The sequence below is a fragment of the Erythrolamprus reginae genome, chromosome 3, assembly GCF_031021105.1.
Source record: "Erythrolamprus reginae isolate rEryReg1 chromosome 3, rEryReg1.hap1, whole genome shotgun sequence".
In the NCBI taxonomy this organism is placed as follows: Eukaryota; Metazoa; Chordata; class Lepidosauria; order Squamata; family Dipsadidae; genus Erythrolamprus; species Erythrolamprus reginae.
Window position 1 is genome coordinate 27,761,997 of NC_091952.1, and position 25,901 is coordinate 27,787,897.

At 42.6% G+C, this 25,901-nt stretch overlaps 1 protein-coding gene across 2 annotated transcripts in view; it reads left to right on the forward strand.

Annotated features, from left to right (window-relative positions):
- PREX1 (phosphatidylinositol-3,4,5-trisphosphate dependent Rac exchange factor 1) overlaps positions 1-25,901 on the forward strand; it is a 287,903-nt gene that overhangs the window by 174,208 nt on the left and 87,794 nt on the right. For both annotated transcript variants that reach the window (XM_070744658.1, XM_070744659.1), the window contains exons 8-13: positions 4,996-5,111; positions 6,982-7,131; positions 9,325-9,472; positions 16,732-16,832; positions 22,416-22,519; positions 24,105-24,154. In XM_070744658.1, the coding sequence (XP_070600759.1) occupies positions 4,996-5,111; positions 6,982-7,131; positions 9,325-9,472; positions 16,732-16,832; positions 22,416-22,519; positions 24,105-24,154 (669 nt within the window). The remainder of the gene's footprint in view (positions 1-4,995; positions 5,112-6,981; positions 7,132-9,324; positions 9,473-16,731; positions 16,833-22,415; positions 22,520-24,104; positions 24,155-25,901) is intronic.

The window sequence follows — 25,901 nt, forward strand, 5'->3', positions numbered from 1 at the left end:
GCGTGGAGCAAAGGGAGGCTGAAACCGCCGGCGGCTTCAGCTTCCCATTGCTCCGCGGGAGCGGCAGACCGCCTTTGTATTTTTGGCTGGGGGGCGGGGAAGCAGGAGGCGCAGGATCAGGCCGGCGGCGGGCGCGCCGCGAGGTAGCAGGTCAGCATCCTGGGCGGCTGGGCAGCGGGCGAGGAGGCGCGGCCGAGCGGACCTGGCTCCGGCTCCGGCTAGACCTCCAGCGAGGATGGGGTGGGCAGTGGGCGCGGCGGCAGCGGTAGCGGTGAGGGTGTGTCCGATTCGGGGCTGGCGGCCCCCGACGCAGTGGGGAACATCGGCCCGGGAGGCAGGAGAGGACCGGGCGACTGGAGCAGCAACGCGGCTTCTTTTTGCCTGGGAGGGAAGGTGAAATGCCGGCGGCTCTAGTAGCTGCTACGAGCGGCATTTCACTTTCCCTCCCTTGCAAAAAGATGCCGGGGAGAGGGGAACGCCTTCCGCCTGGGAAGTCCGGCCCCATCATCCCAGAATGCCGGCATCTTTTTGCCTGGGAGGGAAAGTGAAACGCCGCTCGTAGCAGCTGCCACGAGCGGCATTTCACCTTCCCTCCCAGGCAAAAAGATGCCGGGGAGAGGGGAACGCCTTCCGCCTGGGAAGTCCGGCCCCATCATCCCAGAATGCCGGCATCTTTTTGCCTGGGAGGGAAAGTGAAACGCCGCTCGTAGCAGCTGCTACGAGCGGCATTTCACCTTCCCTCCCAGGCAAAAAGATGCCGGGGAGAGGGGAACGCCTTCCGCCTGGGAAGTCCGGCCCCATCATCCCAGAATGCCGGCATCTTTTTGCCTGGGAGGGAAAGTGAAACGCCGCTCATAGCAGCTGCTACGAGCGGCATTTCACCTTCCCTCCCAGGCAAAAAGATGCCGGGGAGAGGGGAACGCCTTCCGCCTGGGAAGTCCGGCCCCATCATCTCAGAATGCCGGCATCTTTTTGCCTGGGAGGGAAAGTGAAATGCCGCTCGTAGCAGCTGCTAGAGCCGCCGGCATTTCACTTTCCCTCCCAGGCAAAAAGGCCGGCATTCTGGGATGATGGGACCGGACTTCCCAGGCGGAAGGCGTTCCCCTCTCCCCGGCTTCTTTTTGCCTGGGAGGGAAGGTGAAATGCCGGCGGCTCTAGCAGCTGCTACGAGAGGCATTTCACAGCCGGGCTGGGGGGCTTCCCAGCAACCTCCCGAACCCCGAACTTCCGGGTTCGGGGTTGGGGGGTGCTGGGAAGCCCCCCAGGCTGGCTGCGACCTTTTAAAAGAGCCGCACCACTTCCCAGCTGTCTCCTGAAGCCGAACGCGGAAGTTCGGCTTTGCCGTTCGGCTTCAGGAGACAGCTGGGAAGCGGCGCGGTTGTTTTAAAAGGTCGCAGCCGGGCTGGGGGGCTTCCCAGCACCCCCCGAACCCCAAACCCGGGTTCGGGGGTGCTGGGAAGCCCCCCCAGGCCGGCTACGACCTTTTAGAAGAGCCGCGCCGCTTCCCAGCTGTCTCCTTAAGCCGAACGCGGAAGTTCGGCTTTGTCGTTCGGCTTCAGGAGACAGATGGGAAGTGGCGCTGCTGTTTTAAAAGGTCGCAGCCGGCCTGGGGGGCTTCCCAGCACCCCCCGAACCCGGGTTCGGGGTTCAGGTGGGTGCTGGGAAGCCCCCCAGGCCGGCTGCGACTTTTTAAAACAGCCGCGCCGCTTCCCAGCTGTCTCCTGAAGCCGAACGCCAAAGCCGAACTTCCGCGTTCGGCTTCGGGAGACAGCTGGGAAGCGGTGCGGCTGTTTTAAAAGGTGACAGCCGGGCTGGGGGGCTTCCCAGCAACCTCCCGAACCAAACCCGGGGTTCAGAAAAATTTTGCCTGTTCTTACGAACTTTGTTCGAGTTACGAACCGGTGTTCGGGAGGCTTCTGGGAAGCCCCGCCGCCCGGCTGTCACCTTTTAAAACAGCCGCGCGGCTTCCCAGCAGTCTCCGAACGCCGGTTCGTAACTCGAAAAAAGTTTGTAAGAAGAGGCAAAATTTTTCTGAACCCCAGGTTCGTATCACGAGTTGTTTGTAAGATGAGGGGTTCGTATCTTGAGGTACCACTGTATAAGTCTAAGTGATATTGCTATTATGGTCATAGACCAGCATAAAAATATGATTTTTTTAATGGTATACTCCCCTCCTTGACCTAAGTCTAAGAGGATCATCTTTAATTAACACATGATAATTATTAATCAGGTGGGACAGCAAAAACAGAAATACACAATCTATAATATTCAAACCTTTCCCCCCCACATTTATTCATTCGTTCATTCGATTTATATGCCGCCCTTCTCCTTAGACTCAGGGCGGCTTACGACATGTTAGCAGTAGCACTTGTTAACAGAGCCAGCCTATTGCCCCCCACAATTTGGGTCCTCATTTTACCCACCTCGGAAGGATGGAAGGCTGAGTCAACCTTGAGCCGGTGATAAGATTTGAACCGCTGACCTTCAGATCTATAGTCAGCTTCAGTGGCCTGCAGTACAGCACTCTACCTGCTGTGCCACCCCGGCTCTTAGTAGTCATCTCAAACAGATAGCTATGAAGATTTCTATTCTGCCATAGCTCAGCTTTTGGATCTTCAAGAATACCCATCCAAAGTAGTAGAAAGAAAGGCATATGTATATTTAATGTCACATTTGATCTATTTACGTTTAAAAAGACAAAGGTAAAGAGCTTGTCAGAACCTTGGACAGATCTCTGTGAAGTTTGCAAAATATTGTAAACTATTCCAAAACAGTAACAACAAACTCTATTGTTTAAGCAAAGTCCTTGATCTCAAATGTCTATGGAGATTCTCAGTCATCCAGGTCATGCAAAGCACCCAAAGATGCTTTTTCAAGAACTCAGATCTGTCATTGCTACCCCCCTGACTGATTTGTTTAACCAATCCTTGTTAACAGGAGAAGTTCCTGAGGATTGGAGAATGGCCAGTGTTGTGCCTATTCACAAGAAGGGCAGTAGAGAAGAAGCTGGTAACTACAGGCCAGTTAGCTTGACATCAGTTGTAGTTAAAATGATGGAGACTCTACTCAAAAAGAGGATAAATCAGCACCTAAAAAACAATAACTTATTGGACCCAAATCAGCATGGCTTTACTGAAGGCAAATCATGTCAGACTAATCTCATTGATTTCTTTGACTATGTCACAAAGGTGTTGGATGAAGGTGGTGCCGTGGATATTGCCTACCTGGACTTCAGCAAAGCCTTTGATACGGTTCCACATAAAGAGCTGATAGATAAATTAGTGAAGATTGGACTTAATCCCTGGATAGTTCAATGGATTTGCAGCTGGCTGAAGCGTAGACATCAGAGAGTTATTGTTAATGGCGAGTATTCTGAGCAGAGTCAGGTTACAAGCGGTGTGCCACAAGGATCTGTTCTGGGTCCTATTCTTTTTAATATATTTGTGAGTGACATAGGGGAAGGTTTGGTAGGGAAGGTTTGCCTATTTGCCGATGACTCTAAAGTGTGCAATAGGGTTGATATTCCTGGAGGCGTCTGTAATATGGTAAATGATTTAGCTTTACTGGATAAATGGTCGAAGCAATGGAAACTGCAGTTTAATGTTTCCAAATGTAAAATAATGCACTTGGGGAAAAGGAATCCTCAATCTGAGTATTGTATTGGCAGTTCAGTGTTGGCAAATACTTCAAAAGAAAAGGATTTAGGGGTAGTGATTTCTGACAGTCTCAAAATGGGTGAACAGTGCAGTCAGGCGGTAGGGAAAGCAAGTAGGATGCTTGGCTGCATAGCTAGAAGTATAACAAGCAGGAAGAGGGAGATTATGATCCCACTATATAGAATGCTGGTGAGACCACATTTGGAATACTGTGTTCAGTTCTGGAGACCTCACCTACAAAAAGATATTGACAAAATTGAACGGGTCCAGAGACGGGCTACAAGAATGGTGGAAGGTCTTAAGCATAAAACGTATCAGGAAAGACTTAATGAACTCAATCTGTATAGTCTGGAGGACAGAAGGAAAAGGGGGGACATGATCGAAACATTTAAATATATTAAAGGGTTAAATAAGGTCCAGGAGGGAAGTGTTTTTAATAGGAAAGTGAACACAAGAACAAGGGGACACAATCTGAAGTTAGTTGGGGGAAAGATCAAAAGCAACATGAGAAAATATTATTTTACTGAAAGAGTAGTAGATCCTTGGAACAAACTTCCAGCAGATGTGGTAGATAAATCCACAGTAACTGAATTTAAACATGCCTGGGATAAACATATATCCATCCTAAGATAAAATACAGAAAATAGTATAAGGGCAGACTAGATGGACCATGAGGTCTTTTTCTGCCGTCAGACTTCTATGTTTCTATGTTTCTATGCAACTGGATTTTCTTTGGTTTTCTTGAAGGAATTTTGCTTCTCTGAAAAAGCTTCTTGATTGAGAAGTGAAACATCTTAAGAAAATAGGAAGACAGTCCAGTTGTCTCTTGAAAAAGCACCATTGGGACAACCCGTTCTCTATAAATTATCTGGTAGTCTCCAACTTTCTATTTTTGAGGAAGATTATGGAGAATTGGGTTTTCCCAGATGTGCCAATGTGACATCTCTAATAAAATGAAACATTGAGAAATGGGCAAACACATAAATCAATCCAATGCAAACATACATACTTGCACACATAGATATATAACTAACTAACCAAATATTACTATGGTTTCAGATCCTGTCATAAAGATTGATTGTATTTTTAGTTGCCAACTGTTTCTCTGCCATCTGTCATTACGTGCCTGTATTGTTGCCTTTATAAAAAAACACCTCCACAACATGACTATGATACAGTATTTATGGTTGCCTGGTTACCAGCACAGGGGGCGGCATATATACTCCTATCCCCATCCCAATTTCAGGTGGCAGGATGTTCGTAAGGGGCAAGTTGTTGCGTTGAAACTGTCCCGATACATAGTAAACATATTTCTTCACTATATGTTCATTAATTACAGAGTTGCTGGGAAGAAGACATCTAAGCGTACCAAGTCTATCAATGGATCCCTCTACATTTTCAGAGGGCGAATAAACACGGAAGTAATGGAGGTTGAGAATGTGGAAGATGGGACAGGTAAGGACCAGTTGAGTTTTGTCTCCAAAGGACCAGGCAGTGATGGTCTTCTTCTTGACTTTTCATGGAATTGTACACAGCTTTTCAGAGGTGATTTGGGGGACCTTGCTGGATTCACAGCTCTGAGTCAATTTCTGAGATGATGGCTGTCGTATGGTTGCAACTGTCACGGTTTGTATGTGATTAATGTCCATTTGAACATTAACCACCGTGGAGGCGATGGATAAGAGCCCAGTCATTTGTTCAAAACAAGATTTCTTTTATTATAAAAGTAGAAAAATAAACATGTCCCGGTGGACAAAACAACAAATATGTCTTACATGATGGAGGTTAGAATAGGAAAGGAGATCTTTGCATGAAGAAGAAGGATGTGAGGTTAGATGTGGCAGGATATTACATCATAATAGGAGGATCTTAATGAAACACACACAGTTAACTATTTAATTACTGAATGTCTCTGGGGCTGTCAATATTCAGCGGGACAGCAACATCCCATGGTCATGTGACCATCATTTGAGACCACCTGCCTGCTTTTTCATTAACTCTATCAAATTGTTGGTAACAGCAATGAAAATTGCAAATGGCAATCAGATGACTGTGACATACTCACGATTGTGAGCAAGTTGACAAATGTATGAATAGTGATCATGTGACAACAGGTGTGATGTGATGGCTGCATATGAGGACCTATGGTAAGTATTCTACATTTAGCACCATCATAACTTTGAATGCTCACTGAATGAATGGTCCGTTCAATGAGTATTACCTGTACATATTAATGTTGCTTCTAGTGCATGTACATTTATTCTACTGGAGTTAGGTGGCCAATAAGTTTAAATGAATAAGCAAATGTATTATTTTGGAGGGTATTGTCTTTAATTTATGAAATGATTTTTGAATGTTAGCTGCTACGAGCAGTGAAGGGCTACCAAAAATTTTGCTACCACACTGCATGACTTATGCAGGACACCCTGCATTTTCTTTCAACATCTTTCAGCGCAAATTGGGTGCTCTGGGGTGGAGCTCCATTTTTGGTACCCCACTGCATCCCGTCCCATCCCCCCACTCCCCGTCTGGGCAGTAGCCCACCCCTGGCTCTGAGTCTTCAGGAATGGGTGCATAGAAATTAAGTACGGTAACTAAATAAGCAAACAAATGAACAAGCTTATTTTATTGGCCAGATAAAAATCCAGTTGTTTTCTTGGCAGGCGTCACTTTAAATTGGAGTGAATACCTGCATTTCTGAAGTGGTATTTAAGTTACAAGTCTCTGTTAATACCTTCAATTAGGTCTGGTAAAGATCTAGAAAATCCATCCCCATAAAGCTGGACCACTCTTAACTTTTCTAAATTATAGTTGGTTGGTAGTTCATTTTAGCACTAACCCCTAAAATGTGTTAATTCACTCACCAGATTAAGCCAAGGATTTGGAAATTAATGTAGTCTAATATGCCACTAAAGTATAATTGATTTTTAGTCAGTCTGAACTCCCTTAAGATTAAAAGCAATTCAGATTAATTGCTCTATTTCTGGTACAAGTAGCCATCAAATGAAGCTGACTCTATCACTTCATATAATAAATACTGTCTCATTAATCATTCTCTTACCCTAATTTTGGAGTACTCTCAGTATTATTTTCACAATTCCCCACACAAAGTATTTCAGTGGCATGCAAGATAGGATCCAGGTTTCATTGGATCTGTTGTCCAATGCACATCTAAAAAACTGTGATTTAAACTTTAAGAACACCTATCTGGCTGTCTCTATTATTACCATAGAAAAAAGACGACAGTGGACCAGATTAAATTTATTTTCCTTTTAGGTTCCAAATTTGCACTCACTCTCTTCTTGGTACATTTGTGCTTTTGTAGCAGATTATCACAGTAATGGTTACACAGTAACAAATGGATGGAAGATACACAACACGGCAAAAAACAAATGGTTCGTCTGTATGGCCAAGACAGCAGAGGACAAACAGAAATGGCTGGACGCCATAATCAAGGAACGGGAACAAAGAGAAAGTAAGTTTGTGGCTGGTACTTTTTATATTTTAAGGACAAAAATCTGTACACATTTGTAAAATTTCCCCATCTAAAAAAGGAACAGCTTATTTTCATTATCATAGTCAAAAAAATATGGTAATGGTGGTGCATAGCAATGTATAAGGGCAGACTAGATGGATCATGAGGTCTTTTTCTGCCGTCAGTCTTCTATGTTTCTATAATTTAAGCATCTACAATATAGAAAGTTTCTCCCTTAACACAAATTCAGAAATGTGGTGCTCAAGTACTCTTGGTACATATAAAGTCATATTTGATTTTATTTTGTACAACATGTAAAAGTTTTATGGTTCTTGTTTTATAAGGAAATAAGTAACTTTATTATTTATTTACCGGTATTTGTGAAATTTATATAGTCACCCAGCTCATGAAATGTGATTCTGGATGGCATACAGTAAAAACAGAATGATAAAACATATATTAACCTTTAAAAACAATAAAACGTATATATAATAAGACCACGAGAGAGTGTTAAAAAATTAATATGAAATAAAGCCTTGTTGTAGGCTCTTTTATTTCCAAGGGATTCCCGAGCCTGCTGTAAGATGTTATAGAAAGGAATCTATATTAGTATTCCTTATGCTAACTATGGAAAAATGATAATAGTTTGTACAGCAAACATTTCGTTAAGGTTCTGGCATTTACTTGTATCATTAAACTTTTAAAATCTTCCATATGCCATGAAACATTGACTATGGGTAAAATTCAAAGTGACACAGTACTACACTGAAATTATGACAGCATTTTGGGCACTTGCCAACCTATTTGCATTTGCAACCAGTTGTAGAATCCTGCAGTCTTGTGAGCCTCATTTGTGATGCTTCTTGCTGGTTTCTGGCAAAAAAAGCCCTAACCTATTCAAAGGACTGGATTTGGATTTATAATTATAGGATGCATGTAATTCATTTAACAATCCCGTGATTTTTTTTTTTTAACAAAACAAAATAGTTTTAAAATGAAGTCCGGTTATGTGGTGCTTTAACTTAGAAACAAAAAAGTCCAATCCCAATTGTGGTAGTAAGTTGAAAATTACCTATTCCAATAGCCCTATTCCTTTGTTTTTCACCCAAAGTCATAAAAGTCGGTCGCTGGGATTCGTGCGGCAGAAGACAATTGAGGGAAGAGATGTTTTCTATGTAACAATCAGAGAAGAGAGGCAGGAACCCCCAATGGCTTATTGGATAGAATAACAAACTTAGGAAGGATCTACCCTGATGGATCAAGAAGTTAAAAGTGGCAGTGGGAGGTTTATACCTTCAACTTTGCAAGATTCTTCTAATGGATCCTTACATTATAAATAAGAATTAGTTCATCTGCTTATGTTCTCTGTCTGATTAACCTGGGAGGGCTGACAATTAGAGATTCATTTGTTTGTGTATTTCTATTTGCCATAGATAAGAAGGAAATCAAGGAGGTTTTAGGCATGGATTCAATATTTTATTGAAAAGCAAATCCCATCTGGTTGAGATACTCCAACAGCCAAGCCATTATCAGCACGAAGACAAAATGTTTTATGTTCCAACTAGATGAGGAAGGGATGCATTGCAATCTTCTCCTTGCCCCAGAGCTTAGGGAAATCGATGATGTAGTTGCAAATTGAGAACGTGTTGAATTACGCGGACTGCTTTCTATCCCAATCTGACTTTGCAAATTACCTTTGGCAGAATTTGTCAGCAAGTGTTTTGGAGTAATATTATAGTATGGAGGAAGATGGAAAACAGCCAGAATGTCCCTCCCCCCCTACAAATCATTTCAGTAGAAATCTGATCACGAAAGCAGTTCTGAATTGCACTGGACATAATGCTGCATTTTCTCTATTTCAATCAGAAACTTGATGCAGTGTATTCAGTATATCTTTTTATTGGCTTAGATGTGTTGTCAATACACACAGCCTTAGTTGTGATGGAAGTGAATGAAGTGCTTCCATTGGAAAAAGGATAGAAAAGAAACCTCAGATTTACCCTTACTCTGTTTCGGGGAGAAGAAGTATCTATTCACAGCTGAGAAGCTTGTTTTTGTCTCTCTGTTTACAATATTATTTGCACCGCAGAAAGAAAAATGTTTGCGATCTAATTGGTATTAGGCCAACTTTTTCGTTTTTTAACCAAGATTATCTGGGAAGTGTTTATGGAAGATTCTGCTTTTGTTTTCCAGGTCTGAAGCTAGGCATGGAGCGAGATGCTTATGCTATGATTGCTGAGAAAGGAGAAAAACTGTATCACATGATGACGAACAAGAAAGTGAATCTTATCAAAGACAGGAGGAGAAAATTAAGCACTGTTCCCAAGTGCTTTCTTGGCAAGTAAGTGATTTTGGTTTGAATGGGGCCTTTCATTCCAATTAACTGAAAGGACTGTGAGTTTTCTGTGGATGGTTTGTGGAGCCAAATCAGATGCGCTTTGATGGAACTTAATTGGAAAGGTCTTTAACCTCTATTACAGTTAATTTATTAAAATTAATCATTCATTCCTACACAATGCCCTTGGATTATGTAATGGCAGCAGATTCTTTTCGACGTGGAAGACAAGCTCACTAGAAAAGGATGGAATCAAATGCACAACAAACACTTAAAATCATAGGATAGTTTTGACAACCTACCTTGACTTGCATTACTTCTCTCCGAACTTTCTCTTTTTGCTCAGGAAAAAAGTACTCTCGCTGTTGTTTCATCTTACAATGTCAAATTTAAAAAGCAGAAATAAAAGTAGGATGATGCCTCTTTTTATCAGTGGAGCTAGGAAAAAATCCACTATTTATAGCCAGGGCAATATTGGGATGCGAATTTTTTAAGAGTGTGAATGTTAGACTTAAAAGACATTGAACATAGATTGTTTGTAAACCCTTCAGAGTCATGTAGGTTATATATATAGGGTAGAAATTGGATATACAAATAAATGAATAAATACTGATACATGCTTAAGATTTTAGCAAGAGGAGATTGGATGGATCATCTGATAAGGTTTTCCTAATAATGTTTTAGCTGTAATAGTGAGAGTAGCAATAGTACTTAGACCTATATACTGCTTTACAGCCCTCTCTAAGTGGTTTACAGAATCAGCATATTGCCCCCTAAAACCTGGAGCCTCATTTTACCGACCTTGGAAGGATGGAATGCTGAGTCAACCTTGAGCCTGGTGAGATTTGATCTGCCAAACTGCTGGCAGTTGGTAATCAGCAGAAGATTTAAGATTAAGATTTAAGATTTATTAGATTTGTATGCTGCCCCTCTCTGAAAACTCCGAAGAAGTAGGCTGCAATACTGCATTCTGTGCTACTGCGGCTCATAGTTGGATTTTGAGAGATCAAACACCCAACTTTGCTCTGTATATGCCCTGCTTTCCTCATCTGTCACCATAGCACAACATTATTATTACTTGCTGCCAATGAAAGGCTACCAAAATTTTTATTACCACACTGTGGCTGTGGCTTATGCAGGATGCCCTGCATTTCAACATCTTTCAGTGCAAATTGGGTGTTCTGGGATAGAGCTCCATTTTCGCTACCCCGCTGCAGGTGTATTCCACACCTGTTTGCTGCCATTGCTGATCATTCTTCACATGACAGCTGCATTTTACGCACCAACAGAATTTCATAGGACTCATCTTAGAGTCAGAGGTAAATCCCATTCTGTGATGCAGGAATATGTGAGGCCCTATTGGCCTCAGTCTCCAAGAACGACATGTGGAATTACTTAAGAGCAGTTTCCTTTATTGTTTTTCACCTGTAAATGGAATCTTTCCAAAATAAAGCTGCTATTTGCATAACTACAGATACACTCTGGGAATAGCTAGGGAGGAACTGTTTTAACTTTCTTCGCGCTAATCAAACTTTCTCTTTACTCTCTGGGAAGCAGCCCCTTCATCTTGGGATTCCACACTACATTCTACCATAGTTGACCACTTCAAGAAGCAGTCATGGGACTGAGTTACAGCATCTTCTAATAGACCATATTCTTCTAATAGAGCAAACATAAATGCAGGGAAGATCAACTAATTACTTTCATGATATTTATGATATAATTAAATATTTCCCACTATAGGTTACTTTTTGTTTACATCCTGCTTTTTTCTAGTACTAGATATTTAAAAAAATCTCTCTATAGGTACTTTAATGTTTCCCCGCCTTTTCTTTAAACCAAAGACCACCCCCAATTTTGACCTGAAGCTTATTTTTTACGCATTCTAATTCCATGTTTAGCCCACAATTGCTAAACCTGTGAAAAAGAAAATACAATGGTGAGCTCTTAACTTAACTTTAGCAGTCAACTTGCTTTTCATAGCAGATCAGTTAATTCATATCTTTTCATCTTACTGCGCTCCCTGCCACTTTCAAAATATGGCCTGCACATTTTCTTGCGATTCTGATTTCAAACCACTAACATTGCTTCTTGTCACGCATAGCAAGTGGGACTTTTTATGGTATGTTTGACAGATCACTGAGTGTACAAAGTTGTTGATAGAGAACTTAATATTGGTTCCAAACATAGCTGCTCTTTTTCTAAAGGCCTTACTTGTCCATGGAGGGGATGTGATGGCTCAGTGGCTAAGACGCTGAGCTTGTCAATGAGAAAGGTTGACAGTTCGATGGTTCGAATCCGTAGCATTGCATAATAGAGTAAGCTCCCATTACTTACTTACTTACCTTTTTACTTATTTACTTATTTATTTATTTACTTACTTATTTACTTACTTATTTATTTATTTACTCATTCATTCATTCATTCATTCATTCATTCATTCATTCATTCATTCATTCATTTATTGGATTTGTATGCCGCCATTGCAGGGAGAAGATGTATCAGATATCATTGGAGGCAGTAGCCCTGGTTTTTTAGAAGGTATCCTTTCTTCCCTGAAAAAGTGACTGCAATGCTATGTCGTAACGCATAAGCCACAACTCTGATCCAGACAGTCTGCAGCTGTTTTGCAGCCATGGATGAACAAGAAAGAGATCGGGCAAAGAAAGGGGGGAAAAAAACCCCTTGATGAATGGGGCATTACCCTTATTCCTGAGGGAATCTGGTAGTTTGCCAAGTTCAAAGTCAAGTTATTTCAAAGCTCTGCAAAAGCCAGACAAAGCATGAAAGCACACCCCTGCGGAGGAAATAGATTTACAATAAAATAGCTGTAATTCTTGCCATTTGTGCATGCCACTTGCTTATCCAAACCATGCCTCCAGTTACAGTGCATTTGACTCTACAATTTCAACATGTTTTAGGAATGGCTGACTCATCCAAGTCACAGGTAGTGTACTTCAAAAAAAAAAACCCCACCCCACCCCAAAATAAATAACATTTCAAAATTTATTTAGGGGAATAAAAAAGAAAGGTTGTATAAATTCATTGCAGAACTTCTCAGTAGTTAGTGTGGCTGAAAATAATTTCTGCATGTTGAAATTACTGTCTAAACAGGATGAGATTTAATAGTAGTTGTAGAAAGACAACTGGAATATCTGAAAGGCACTGGAATGGAAAAAAATTGATCAGAGCTTACAAATTGGTAAAATGTAGTTTTCTGATGTTTATGGATGACCAATAAAAAATACCAGTCTCTACTAGATGTCTAGGAAGATTCTCAGTCATTGAGGTCATGGTTGTCCCAAAGGTACTTTTTCTTTTTTTTTTAATATATTTTTATTAGTTTTTTAAAAAAGACAAACAGAAACAAACAACATTAAACACTCAAGGAGCTACCATTGCTCCGCTTGTCGTAGAAGTCTAACTAATACAAAAAACAAAAACCTAACTGTGGTCAGATCAATACAGAAATATCACACGTATACATTACATATTTGTTAAATTTAACTCTATATTCTTATGTTAATTAAATTTCTTTATCTATAAAATACTTATTCAAAAAATAGAATATAGTAAATAACACATCTAACTTTATCATACTATGAACAAAAAGAACCCCCCCCCCCCAAAAAAAATTTCTATGTTTATGTTATAGAAACATAGAAACATAGAAGTCTGACGGCAGAAAAAGACCTCCTGGTCCATCTAGTCTGCCCTTATACTATTTTCTGTATTTTATCTTAGGATGGATATATGTTTATCCCAGGCATGTTTAAATTCAGTTACTGTGGATTTATCTACCACGTCTGCTGGAAGTTTGTTCCAGTTTATTTTTAAACTGTTTCACTCTATCTTATAAAATTTCAAATAGTTCTAAATTCTTATTTATTTAATTTTTAATAATCTTTTTAAAGTTCCACCATTCGTATACTTTATCCCATATTTTATAAAATTCTGTTTCAACTTGGTTATTCAAACGTTTTGTCATCATGTCTAGTTCTGCACATTCCATAATTTTTAAAAATACTTCTGCATCCTTTGGTACCGTGTTTCCCCGATAGTAAGGCAGTGTCTTACTATCTTTTTACCCCCAAAAGCCCCACTGTGTCTTACTTTGGGGGTATGTGTTATATTGTCCCGGGCACCGGGGCCGGCTCGTCTTCGGGCTTCGGCCCGGGCGAGGCCTCTTCTCCTCCGGGCGGGCGGCGTTAGGCCGCGTTGCGTGGCAGGCGCGGCTGCCCGGAGGAGAAGAGGCCTCGCCCGGGCCGAAGCCGCCTTTGCTCTCCCCGCCGCGCCTGGGGCTGCCTGCCTGCCTGCTGCCCAACGCCGAGGATGCCCCGCGCCCAGCCCGGCTACGGCAGCAGGCAGGCAGGCAGCCCCAGGCGCGGCGGGGAGACCAAAGGCGGCTTCGGCCCGGCGCGGCGGGGAGAACAGGCAGCCCCAGGCGCGGCGGGGAGAGCAAAGGCGGCTTCGGCCCGGGCGAGGCCTCTTCTCCTCCGGGCAGCCGCGCCTGCCGCGCAACGCCGCCTAACGCCGCCCGCCCGGAGGAGAAGAGGCCTCGCCCGGGCCGAAACCGCCTTTGCTCTCCCCGCCGCGCCTGGGGCTGCCTGCCTGCCTGCTGCCATAGCCGGGCTGGGCGCGGGGCATCCTCGGCGTTGGGCAGCAGCGGGAGGAGCCGCAGCCTCCGGAGCCGGCCAGCCGGGCACCCCCAGGACGCGCATCGCAGATCGGCCCCGCCGCGGCGCAGGAGGGATGGAGGCCGGGCCCGACGGGCAGCTGCGCCTGCTGCGCAACGCCGCCTAACGCCGCCCGCCCGGAGAAGAAGAGGCCTCGCCCGGGCCGAAGCCGCCTTTGCTCTCCCCGCCGCGCCTGGGGCTGCCTGCCTGCCTGCTGCCGTAGCCGGGATGGGCGCGGGGCATCCTCGGCGTTGGGCAGCAGGCAGGCAGGCAGCCCCAGGCGCGGCGGGGAGAGCAAAGGCGGCTTCGGCCCGGGCGAGGCCTCTTCTCCTCCGGGCGGGCGGCGTTAGGCGGCGTTGCGCGGCAGGCGCGGCTGCCCGGAGGAGAAGAGGCCTCGCCCGGGCCGAAGCTGCCTTTGCTCTCCCCGCCGCGCCTGGGGCTGCCTGCCTGCCTGCTGCCCAACACCGAGGATGCCCCGCGCCCAGCCCGGCTATGGCAGCAGGCAGGCAGGCAGCCCCAGGCGCGGCGGGGAGAGCAAAGGCGGCTTCGGCCCGGGCGAGGCCTCTTCTCCTCCGGGCGGGCGGCGTTAGGCGGCGTTGCGCGGCAGGCGCAGCTGCCCGTCGGGCCCGGCCTCCATCCCTCTTGCGCCGCGGCGGGGCCGGTCTGCGATGCGCGTCCTGGGGGCGCCCGGCTGGCCGGCTCCGGAGGCTGTGGCTCCTCCCGCTGCTGCCCAACACCGAGGATGCCCCGCACCCAGCCCGGCTACGGCAGCAGGCAGGCAGGCAGCCCAGCAGCCCCAGGCGCGGTGGGGAGAGCAAAGGCGGCGGCGGGAGTAGCGGACGCCTCCCTCGCTTTTAGTACCGTGTTTCCCCGAAAGTAAGACATATGTCTTACTTTTGGGGTATGGCTTATATTAGCCGGCCCCCCTGAAACCCCCCATATGTCTTACAATCGGGGGGGTCTTACTATCGGGGAAACACGGTATTTCCTTTTCTTTCCATTTCTGTGCAAATGTAATTCTTGCCGCAACCAATATATGTATTATTAAGTAATAAATTTCTTTTTTATACTTAATGTTTGAAATACCCAATAGGAAAAACTCAGGAGATTTTTTAATCTTCTCCTTTGTTATTTCATTTATCCATTGCTCTACTTTGTTCCAATATTTTTTAGCCTCAGAACATGTCCACCATGCATGGTAATATGTGCCAATTTCTTTTTTGCATTTCCAACATACAGGTGAGACAGTTGGAAACATTTTGGAGATTCTATATGGTGGAAGGTGCCATCTATAAAACATCTTAATTTGATTTTCTTTAAAGGAAATTGATTTTTTAATTTTCCAATTATATACCCAAATCTTTTCCCATGTTTCTAAGTCTATCTCTTTGCCAAAATTTTTGCACCAACTGGACTTTCTTTGTTTTTACTTGAAGTGTTTGCTTCTCACTCAAGAAGCTTCTTCCGTTCTTCTTATTCATAGTGAAATTCTGGAACAAAGAAAATAAATAAAAGATAAGTTAGGTTGCTGACCTGACAATATTCTTCATTGTAATTTGACAATATTTTTTTATTTAACTTTATTTATTCATGTCATTGAATAAATTACATGAATTTCTGTATTCCAGCAGAAGAGAATATATGTAGTTCAGGGTTGAACTATGGAGTCTTGGGCCATTCTGAGTTTAGTTGTTCATTTGTAGACCTTTCATTACCCAGCTAGATAGCATCCTCAGTGTGAGTAAGTGTGGATATTTATATACATTATTTGCTTGATGGGGTTTTGTCCTAACCAAGGAACTACCAGTGATATTTTTGCAGTCGAGATTTAGTAATTCAACCCAAGTGGTAATTTTAAAGAAGGCAGAACATGCAAATGAGTCAGTAATAATATAAATTGATACTGCAGCCTCTGGCATGATATTCAAAAGCCAAGTGATAATCACAGATTAATTAGTAGTCTTCTTGATGACCTTTAAGGTGAGTGTAGAAATGTCAGTACTTTATTACAAAGACAACTTTAGAGTCAAGGTTATGAGTGACTGACAGATATGCCTTTCTTTATACACAACGTATTATGGTTATAGATTTACACAACCTATTGTGTAAATCTATAACCATAATACGTTCATACATTTTAAATAAAAAGTTAACAAATTCAATTTGGCAGATGGTTTAAATAGATGCATTTTGTGTAAAATTTGCAGAGTTTTATTTTAAGTTTGGGTAGGAGAGAAAGCTAGGAGCTCATACACAGATGTCACTATTCACACATGCACAAACTCAGGAAAGGCTCATAGGATGCTGCCTTATCGGCCTGTTCAAACACATAAGGAAGGCTCTTTGAAGTAGACCAGGTGAACAGAAAAAGATTGGCTAAGAGTCTCTCTGGACATTTTGTAAAGGGGGAAGGAATTAGAACCTCAGCATCCTAACCGCCATGTGGCTTCCATGTGAACGTGCTTTGCTTTACCTGGTAGAGAGAAAAATGCCTGAGGTCATTTTACATCTTGCACATGTATTTCCCCCCCCCCAAAGGAAATAGGAAACTAGTTTCGTTCGTTAAACAGCTTCTCTTTTTCTTTCCAGTGAGTTGGTTTCCTGGTTGAAAGAAATTGGGGAGATAAGCAAACCAGAAGAAGGGGTCAATCTGGGACAAGCTCTACTGGAGAATGGCATCATCCATCATGGTGAGTATTTTGCATTTTAGCCTACAATTCCATCCGATGTAATGATGCTAAATTTAAATTAAAAGAAGCATAAAATAAGTCAAATGTGTACTAAAGGTAATCTTTCAATCATAACTTTGGGAGATTCCCTAATTGGGGGAGCTTATTTTAACATTTTTATAGATTGCTTTTTATATACTATAGCCAGAGCTGGAATGCTAAATTGCGCTTGCCGCTATAGCTTGTAAGTGCTTGCGGGGCCAGCGCGATTTTGCTTCTGCACCTTTGGAGGTAGCAAAATCACGCATGGAGCCGCAGGTGCACCCGTGTTTTGATGACTTTTTTTTTGCTTCCACGCCTGCTGAAACACGGGCGCACCTGTGGCTCCATGCGGGATTTTGCTACCTCCACAGATACAGAAGCAATATCTGTAATTTATTTGCCCAGAGATTGTTCTGCCTGGGTCACTCCAGAAGCCAATACCAACCCAAAAAGAGAAGCCAGACACACTGGTAAAAGGCAAAGGCAGTTTTATAAAATTCAAGAAAAACACAGGTAACAGAAAATGTCCTTACAAACAGGAAAATGCTGTATATTCAGATATATCCACGAAGGCAAAAGTCCATGCAGCAATACAGAATTCTTGCTGCCAAGCCGAGGCTGTAGATAGGAGACCTACACCTCCCACGGGTCTTCGAAAGCTGCTGGGCCACAAGCCAGGAACAGAGACGCTGAGAAACAAGACAGGATAACGCAACTCCAAACTGATAACACTCCACATGGCTTCAAGGGCTTGCCTGCCTTTTAAACCCTGCGAAGGAGGACCACACCCAAACACAGCTGTTCCTAATTCAGTGCTGATAATACTACTTTAATTGCTCCTTTCTTTGATCTGACCATCTCTGTCGCATGTCAATGACGGCTTGAGCTTCATCACCTAATGACTCCAAACTAGTGGCTGGGGAGAGCCCCCCCCTGGGGCTCTCATGCTGTTCTCCTTCATCCCATTCCTGATTTTCCTCTCCCCCGTCCGACTGTTCAGCCCCCTCCTCTTTGCTGTCATCCTCCTCCGGGCATGAAGCCAGCAGAGACACAGCCGGTCCCTGAGCAGCCTCAGGCTGAACCACAATAGAGATAGTTTGCCGCCATCTCATTGGCTGCTCCCTATTTCCAGGAAAGTTTGCTGAGTTTTGGCGGGAGTGAAACTGTGAAACTATTGGTTGTCCTAAGTTTTGGCCGGGTATAAATAACCTGTCATTTTACCTTGTTCTGTTATCCAACTTCAAAATAAACTTCAGTTCTCTGAGACTGGCTCCAACTTAATAAAATCACGCTGGCCCCGCAGCACTTAGGAGCCACGGCGGCAAGCGCAATTTAGCGTTCCGGCTCATGGCCCACCGCTGACTATAGCAGTGATGGTGAACTTTTTTGGGTTGCGTGCCAAAAGGGTGTGTATGTGTTCTAGCAGGTGGGCACGTGGGCATACCCATTCCTTGCCCCCTCATGCATGAGCATACACACACACACACACACCGCTGCCGTGTGCGTACAATTTTCCTAGTCCCCGCACATGTTCACAGGCCTCACTAAAGCCTGGGACAGTGAAACAATGGCCAAATGGACAATCTGGAAGTTCAGAAAAATGGACTTCCAGTTTGCCTGTTGTGCTGTTTTTCGCAACTCTGGAACAGCACTAGTAGACAGCAGTAGAATATAAATTCAAATCTTGAGAAGATCCATTCGTTTAGTCCTGGAACAGACAGCACCAGTTCTTGAGTGTGTAATGCACTCAAGCTTCAGGGAAGCTTGCCCAAAGCTTATGTGTATCAATCGAAGACTTTTTTGTGATTACTCTCAGATTTTGACATGGGGATCTCAAAATTAATTTTTAAAAAAAATCAGTCTCATTGATCTCTTCATACATTACCCTACCAGATTTCCCCCTTTGTTTCTTGTTTTGATGAACCATTGTAATAAATTGCTCACATCTTGTGGGTTGCACATTTTTAGATCTAAGAAGCAGATGTTTACATACATATCAAAATGTGTCATTGAGCAAATGAGTATGTTGAACAGATGCATTTGTTCACAGAGCCATAATTTGTTTTCCCTCTCAGAATGCCCATGGGTAGCATAATCAAAATCTGTTTCTAGCATGAGAAATAACTCTCCAGCGGTTTTCTGGATGGGCAGGATATTCTCCTTCAACAATGAGACCCAGAACTTGTTTTCCCCCCTGCTGTTTTCTAATAACAGTATCAGTTTCTTATTTAAGCAATAAGGTTTCCTGCTGAATCCTTCCGGTGTTAAAAGCTGGAAAATTAACTTCAAAGTAATGAGGCATTTTCTTCCTAAGGAATTTGAATTGTCTTAATTGCTATGCAAACTCTCCGAAACAAATTTTCTACATGGGGAAGTTCTTCTATTAAATTTGACTGACATTTTTGATAATCTTTTTGCATGAGTACACCGGAAATGTTTATTTTCTAACAGTGTTAGTAGACAACAGTAGAATATACTTTCATAAATTCAAATCCTGAGAAGATCCATTTGTTTTGTCCTGGAACAGACAACACCAGTCCTTGAGTGTTCAGTGCACTCAATTTTCAAGCATGCTCTGATGAAATATTGAGCACAGAAAATAATTAGAATCTAGCTTTTCTTTTAGGCTATGTAATAGGAAAAAAAAGACTTGTTATAGCTGTAATTATGTAATTACATAAAGATATACTACTGAGTAATCTCCTTCTGCTACAGCAGACGCTTGGCATGACAATATTAACAAAGTTGTTGCTTCTTTGATACAATACATCTTCATGTTATATATAATTGTCACAATAATGAAGAACTATTTAACTGATGATCTCTGCCAGGAAAGGCACCTCTCATGCTAATTCAATGCCATTTTTACAGAGTCTGAAAAATATTGCAATATCGCAGGAAGCTATTATTTGTCAGTGTAAGCTGGTATTGTTGATAGGAGCTCTCCAGGGTTCCCAGCAATGAAAAATCCAGCAAACAGCAGTGAAGCAAAATCTCAATACAGTGTTCCCTCGATTTTCGCGGGTTCGAACTTTGCAAATAGCCTATACCATGGTTTTTCAAAAAATATTAATTAAAAAATACTTTGCTGTTTTTTTCTATACCACGGTTTTTCCTGCCCAATGACGTCATACGTCATCGCCAAACTAATAATTTTTGCAAATAAATAACAAAAAATAATTATTGTTAATAAATAATTATGTTTATAAATATCAGGATCACTAAGTGTCTTATTCAATGGTGAGTACCAGTAATAATGGTGAGTAAATGGTTGTTAAGGGAATGGGAAATGGTAATTTAGGGGTTTAAAGGGTTAAGTGATGGCTCGTGATACTGTCCATAGCCAAAAATGGTGTATTTACTTCCGCATCTCTACTTCGTGGAAATTCGACTTTCGCGGGTGGTCTCGGAATACATCCCCCGCAAAGGTCAAGGGAACACTGTATATACAACTGCTGTTAAACCATGAGCATAGCTTATAACATTTGCATGATTACATTATCAGACCAGAATATCTCCGGGACTGCCTTCTGCCGCACGAATCCCAGCGACCAGTTAGGTCCCACAGAGTTGGCCTTCTCCGGGTCCCGTCGACTAAACAATGTCATTTGGCGGGACCCAGGAGAAGAGCCTTCTCTGTGGCGGCCCCGACCCTCTGGAACCAGCTCCCCCCAGATATCAGAGTTGCTTGCCTTTCGCAAGCTCCTTAAAACCCACCTCTGTCGTCAGGCATGGGGGAATTGAAAATTTTTTTCTCCCTTCCCCCTATGCTTATAGAATTTAGACATGGTATGCTTGTTGGTATGATTGGTCTCTTAAATTGGGGTTTTTTAGATTACTTTTTAATATTAGATTTGTTACATTGTTTTCTTCATTGTTGTTAGCCGCCCCGAGTCTTCGGAGAGGGGCGGCATACAAATCTAAATAAACTAAACTAAACTAATATGGATATTGTCATTTGCCCCTGCTTGCCCTCTGTTATAGATTTCCACGGCAAAGTCTTCCTCATACTTTATGTCTCTGATTATTTTCTAAGTGAAAATTGCAGCTTGGATCTGACTCCTTTCACACATAAACCGTATGCTTTACCATTAAGCTGTGATCCTATTGCTATTAGTTATTGGATTATATCCAGTAATGGCTTTACCTTAATGCAAAAGTACACTGTCTGATCCCCCAGGGCAATCTAGTGTCAAGCCCACTAAGTAGATCAGAATAGGAAATCAACTCCTCATAAAGGATAAAACTGCTTTTATTGAGATTAGCGCCAAACAGAATCTTGCCGGTCTGGCAATGCTGTTTCTCCTCCTCCTCCTTATACTTCAGTGAATTAGGGAGGCATCTGTCATTGTAACTTAGGTTATCTTGATCTGGATTTTAAAAATATTCCAGTCCTTTTTGCCTAAGTAATGATTTCCACATATTTTCATGAGCGCCAGCCTCTTTACTTTCTACATTTAGAAAACATTGACTGTGGTCTCCAGATGGACGTTTGTATTGTTTACAGTGTAAATTGTGTTCTGTCGAGCTCTCTGGTAGAATCCTCCCGAAAATTCATAGGTACAAATTTCAGACACACACATGTTTGAAAATTCAAAACAATGTTCTTTATAATGAAAATGCAAATAAACGAAGCACTCTTTTTGTATAGCAAAGAGCACTAGTCTCCAAACAACCTGGTAATTTGTACAAGTCCCTTATCAGTTCTGTGATACTTAGGTTGCAGCTGTGAGGCAATTCACAGTCCTTCTTCTTTCACAAAGTGAAACACCTTTTGCTCTGGTTTAGTTTCAAAGCGGGGAAAAAGCAACACACAAAGGTGGAAGTCAGCAAGACAGGCAGGAAACACAAGGATCAGATAATCCTCCACACTACCACAGCCCCACCCAACCACAGGTGGCCTCATTTTCTTTGATAATACTCTCTCAGTTGTTGCTTCCTATGCATCGCTCTCTGCATGCGTGGCTGTATCATTAACTCTTGTTCCGAATCCAAGGAGGAGCTAAATAATTGATCTCCTTCTGAGCTGTCTGCCCCACTCTCCTCCTCCCTGTCACTCATGTCTTCTTGGTCAGAGGAGCCTTCATCATCAGATTCCACCAGGCCTGTTTTGGGGGGGCAAAACAGGCCTGCAGCATGTGGATGTCTCCCCCACATCCACAGTCCTTGGGGCAGGAGCTGGGCCAGAGCTAACCACAACAAATTGTAACATGTAATATGAGAGAAATCTCAGGGATGGATTTGGAGAAAAGTCAGTAGCACTTTTTCATGCAGCTGTTGATAAAAATAGGATCGCCAACATGATTGCCAATGTCCGATGACGGATATGGCTCAAGAAGAAGAATGTGTGAGAGAAATTTAAATTGTTAAATACATGAACGGAGAGCAATTTTATTATTATTTTCAATACAAATTACTAATAATATAACTTTTATCTTGGCTAAAGATAAATATTGCAAATATACATCGTACCATTCCCCAAGGATGTGAACAGCTATATGGGTATAGATGCAATGATCTATGTTGGAAAACAAAAGTTGTTTATTACTGTTGATGGTTCAGTTGCAGATAAGCACCACTTCAAAAATGAACAGGTGATGTACAGATTTCGTTATGATGATGGGACATATAAGCCACGGAGTGAATTAGAAGACATTATGTCTAAGGTATTTATGATTTTGCTGCTAAAACTATGGGAAACGTATGTGTTAGCTTAATAATGTATTGCACTTATTTAGAACTTATTTTACATTGTTGATAACATTTTCTTCGTCTGTTTTATTGTAAAGAATCATTTTCCAGATTCCCATCACAACACTTTCAAGCTGCATTTTCTGTAGAAATATGGGATATATAAGATATTATGGTTGATTGTACAGTCAGCCAGATGTTTCAACTGGATTTAGCATTTTTATCCACCTATTATATCCTTCCACATGACCTGTAATATGCAGATGTTGTTTGATGGTATTAAAGTTGTTTTGCAATTGACTGATGCTGGTTTTATCAAGTGATGTTCCAGATATTTTGAAATTGCACACAAAATGCCTGTTATTAGTAGTACTATCTTTGCTTTCTTTCGCCATAGTCATTCTACTTCTATCTGCAGGATTTTGGTTTTTTTGTGTGTGATTACTACTATTATTATAATTGACAATGAAATAGCATGTTTTACAGCCAAATAATTTTCATTGTCTATTCAAGTGGAAGATTAGAAATAATTAACTCAGTGTCAATTGTGAGAATAAAATAAATGATTTAAAATACAGTGATACCTTGTCTTACAAGCGTAATTGGTTCTGGGACGAGGTTCTTAAGGTGAAAAGTTTGTAAGACAAAACAATGTTTCCCATAGGAATCAATGGAAAAGCGATTAATGCGTGCAAGCCCAAAATTCACCCCTTTTGCCAGCCGAAGCACCCGTTTTTGTGCTGCTGGTATACCCCTGAGGCTCCCCTCCATGGGAAACCCCACCTCCGGACTTCTGTGTTTCTGGGATGCTGCAGGGGAATCCCAGCATTGCAAAAACGAGCGCTTCGCTGGCAACGGAGGTCCGGAGGTGGGGTTTCCCAGCAAAGGGAGCATCAGTGAAATCGCAGCATCGCAAAAACATTGAAGTCCTCGAAACCCCACCTCCGGACCTCTGTGTTTTTGCGATGCTGCGATTTCACTGAGGCTCCCCTCGCTGGGAAACCCCACCTCCGGACTTCCGTTGGCAGCAAAGCATCCGTCTTTGCACTGCTGGGATTCCCCTGCTGGGATTCCCCTGCTGGGATTCCCCTGCAGCATTGCAAAAACACAGAAGTCCGGAGGTGGGGTTTCCCATGGAGGGGAGCCTCAGGGGAATCCCAACAGCGCCAAAATGGGTGCTTCGCTGGCAACAAAAGTCTGGAGGCAGGGCATCCCAGCAGCGGCGGTGGGTTTGTAAGGTGAAAATAGTTTGTAAGAAGAAGCAAAAAAATCTTAAACCCCGGGTTTGTATTTCTAAAAGTTTATATGACGAGGCGTTTGTAAGACGAGGTATCACTGTACTCTAGTTCCAAGAAATTTTGGGGAAATTGTCAAATATGTAAAAAAAAATTAATTATTTTTTAAAATTTTATTTTAACTCAGAGGGTGAGCTATTATAATATAAATCACTTAGTAAGGCAGTGGATAACTCAGTCTTACTGCTCTTCTTCTGCACTTGTTTTACATAATATTTTAACCTGCATTTTAGACTGTAACCTTGTCATTTGTTTTTCTTTGTAGGGTGTAAGGCTCTACTGTCGACTGCACAGTCTGTACACACCAGTGATAAAGTAAGTCTCACTTCATTTGGAGTTTTCCTCCTTTTGTTATTGAACCAGGAATAAATTACTGTCTGTTTGGGATAACTTGTATTCCTTCTTAACTATGTTTTCAGTTAGTAGAGTCTGTGTAACGTCCTGTTCCACTGCATTGTCTCTTATAGTATAATTTTCTTATAGTATAATTTTCTAAAGATAACTTATCCCTAGCTGTGTTTCTTGAAGGGCATTCTAATAGTTATTCTTAAATATATAGTCTAAGATTCTCCTATGTAGAAAAACAAATACAGTAATACCTCGTCTTACGAACATTGGTTCCGGAAGTAGGTTCGTAAGGTGAAACGTTCGTAAGATGAAACATTGTTTCCCATAGTAAACAATGTAAAAGTAATTAATCCGTGCAAAAAAAAAAAAATCCCCGGTCGGACGTCTTCGTGATGTCAAAGCTCCGCCCATGGAATTCCCTATTGGGATTCCCCACCTCCTTTCTAGCCTCCAGATCGGCCGAAAACGACGCCGCTGATCGCAAAAACGACGCTCTGCTGAGCGGTGGTGCCCGGCTGTAAACTTCTGAAACAGCTGGGTGCTTCTTGGTGGCCTCCGGAACCCGAACCTGAACTTCCGGGTTCGGCATTCGGGAGAGCGCTGAGAAGCCCCCCGGCTGTTTCAGAAGGTGACAGCCAGGCGGCGGTGCTTCTCGGCGGCCTCCCGAACCCGAAAAGTTTGGGTTCGGGTTCGGGTTCGAGAGAACGCCAAGAAGCCCCGCGGTTGTTTTAAAAGGTGACAGCCGGGCGGCAGCGCCCAGTGGAGTGCCATTTTGCGATCTGCGATGGGTTCGTAAGCCGAAAAAAGTTCGTAAGAAGAGGCAAAAATTTTCCGAACCCCGGGTTCGTATCACGAGGAGTTCGTATCATGAGGTACCACTGTATACAGTATATAATTACGTCAACGACCAAGTGAACTGGAATCATATGTTTTATAACTGAAATATCATTGTAAATTTTAACACAATCTGCTTTTTTGATATACTGAAACATCATTAGGTTATTCTATATTTCAGCTTTCAGATGATCACTATGTATAAGAGATAACATGTATAATACTGATGGAAATTATGATAAGGTTTGAGAGATACATTCTTAAAAGAGCTTAAGGTCTAATTTGACTCCCTCTGGCTAATTCAAAAGAACTGCCGTAATTAAATGTATTGATAAGATAGCATTATTATATACTGCATTTTATAACTTAGTAGCTTCCAGATGTAATATGCTTGTCACATTAAGAATTGCCAGTCAGCCTGATCAGAATGGGATTCTGAGAATTACATAGACGAGACTAGATTTGAAAAGGCTTTATCAGCCCTTCAGGGTAGATCAAATTCAGAAATCAATATTCTGTGGATCAGAATTACTTTAATTGTAATAGCAATAGTAACAGAACCTTGCAAATCTAAATGTGCTTCCCTCCTCCCATTATTTTTGCATGAACTAACAAGCAGCTTTTCTGAGACACTATTTTACTTTTTTGGCCTGTCTCAATCCTCTTTTTATCTGACAGTTTCCTTGGTAGCAGCTCTTCTTCCTGTCATTCCAGGCTATCCCTTTCTTGTTCACAGTGTGTAATCAAATATTTAAACTATAGACTGCAGACAATGTAAAGATAAATGGTTTTATTTCTATCAATTCCCTCCCAGGTTAAAATGTGGCATTGACTTTTTAAAAATACGTTTGGCCAACCATAATTTTTAACTATCTTCAAA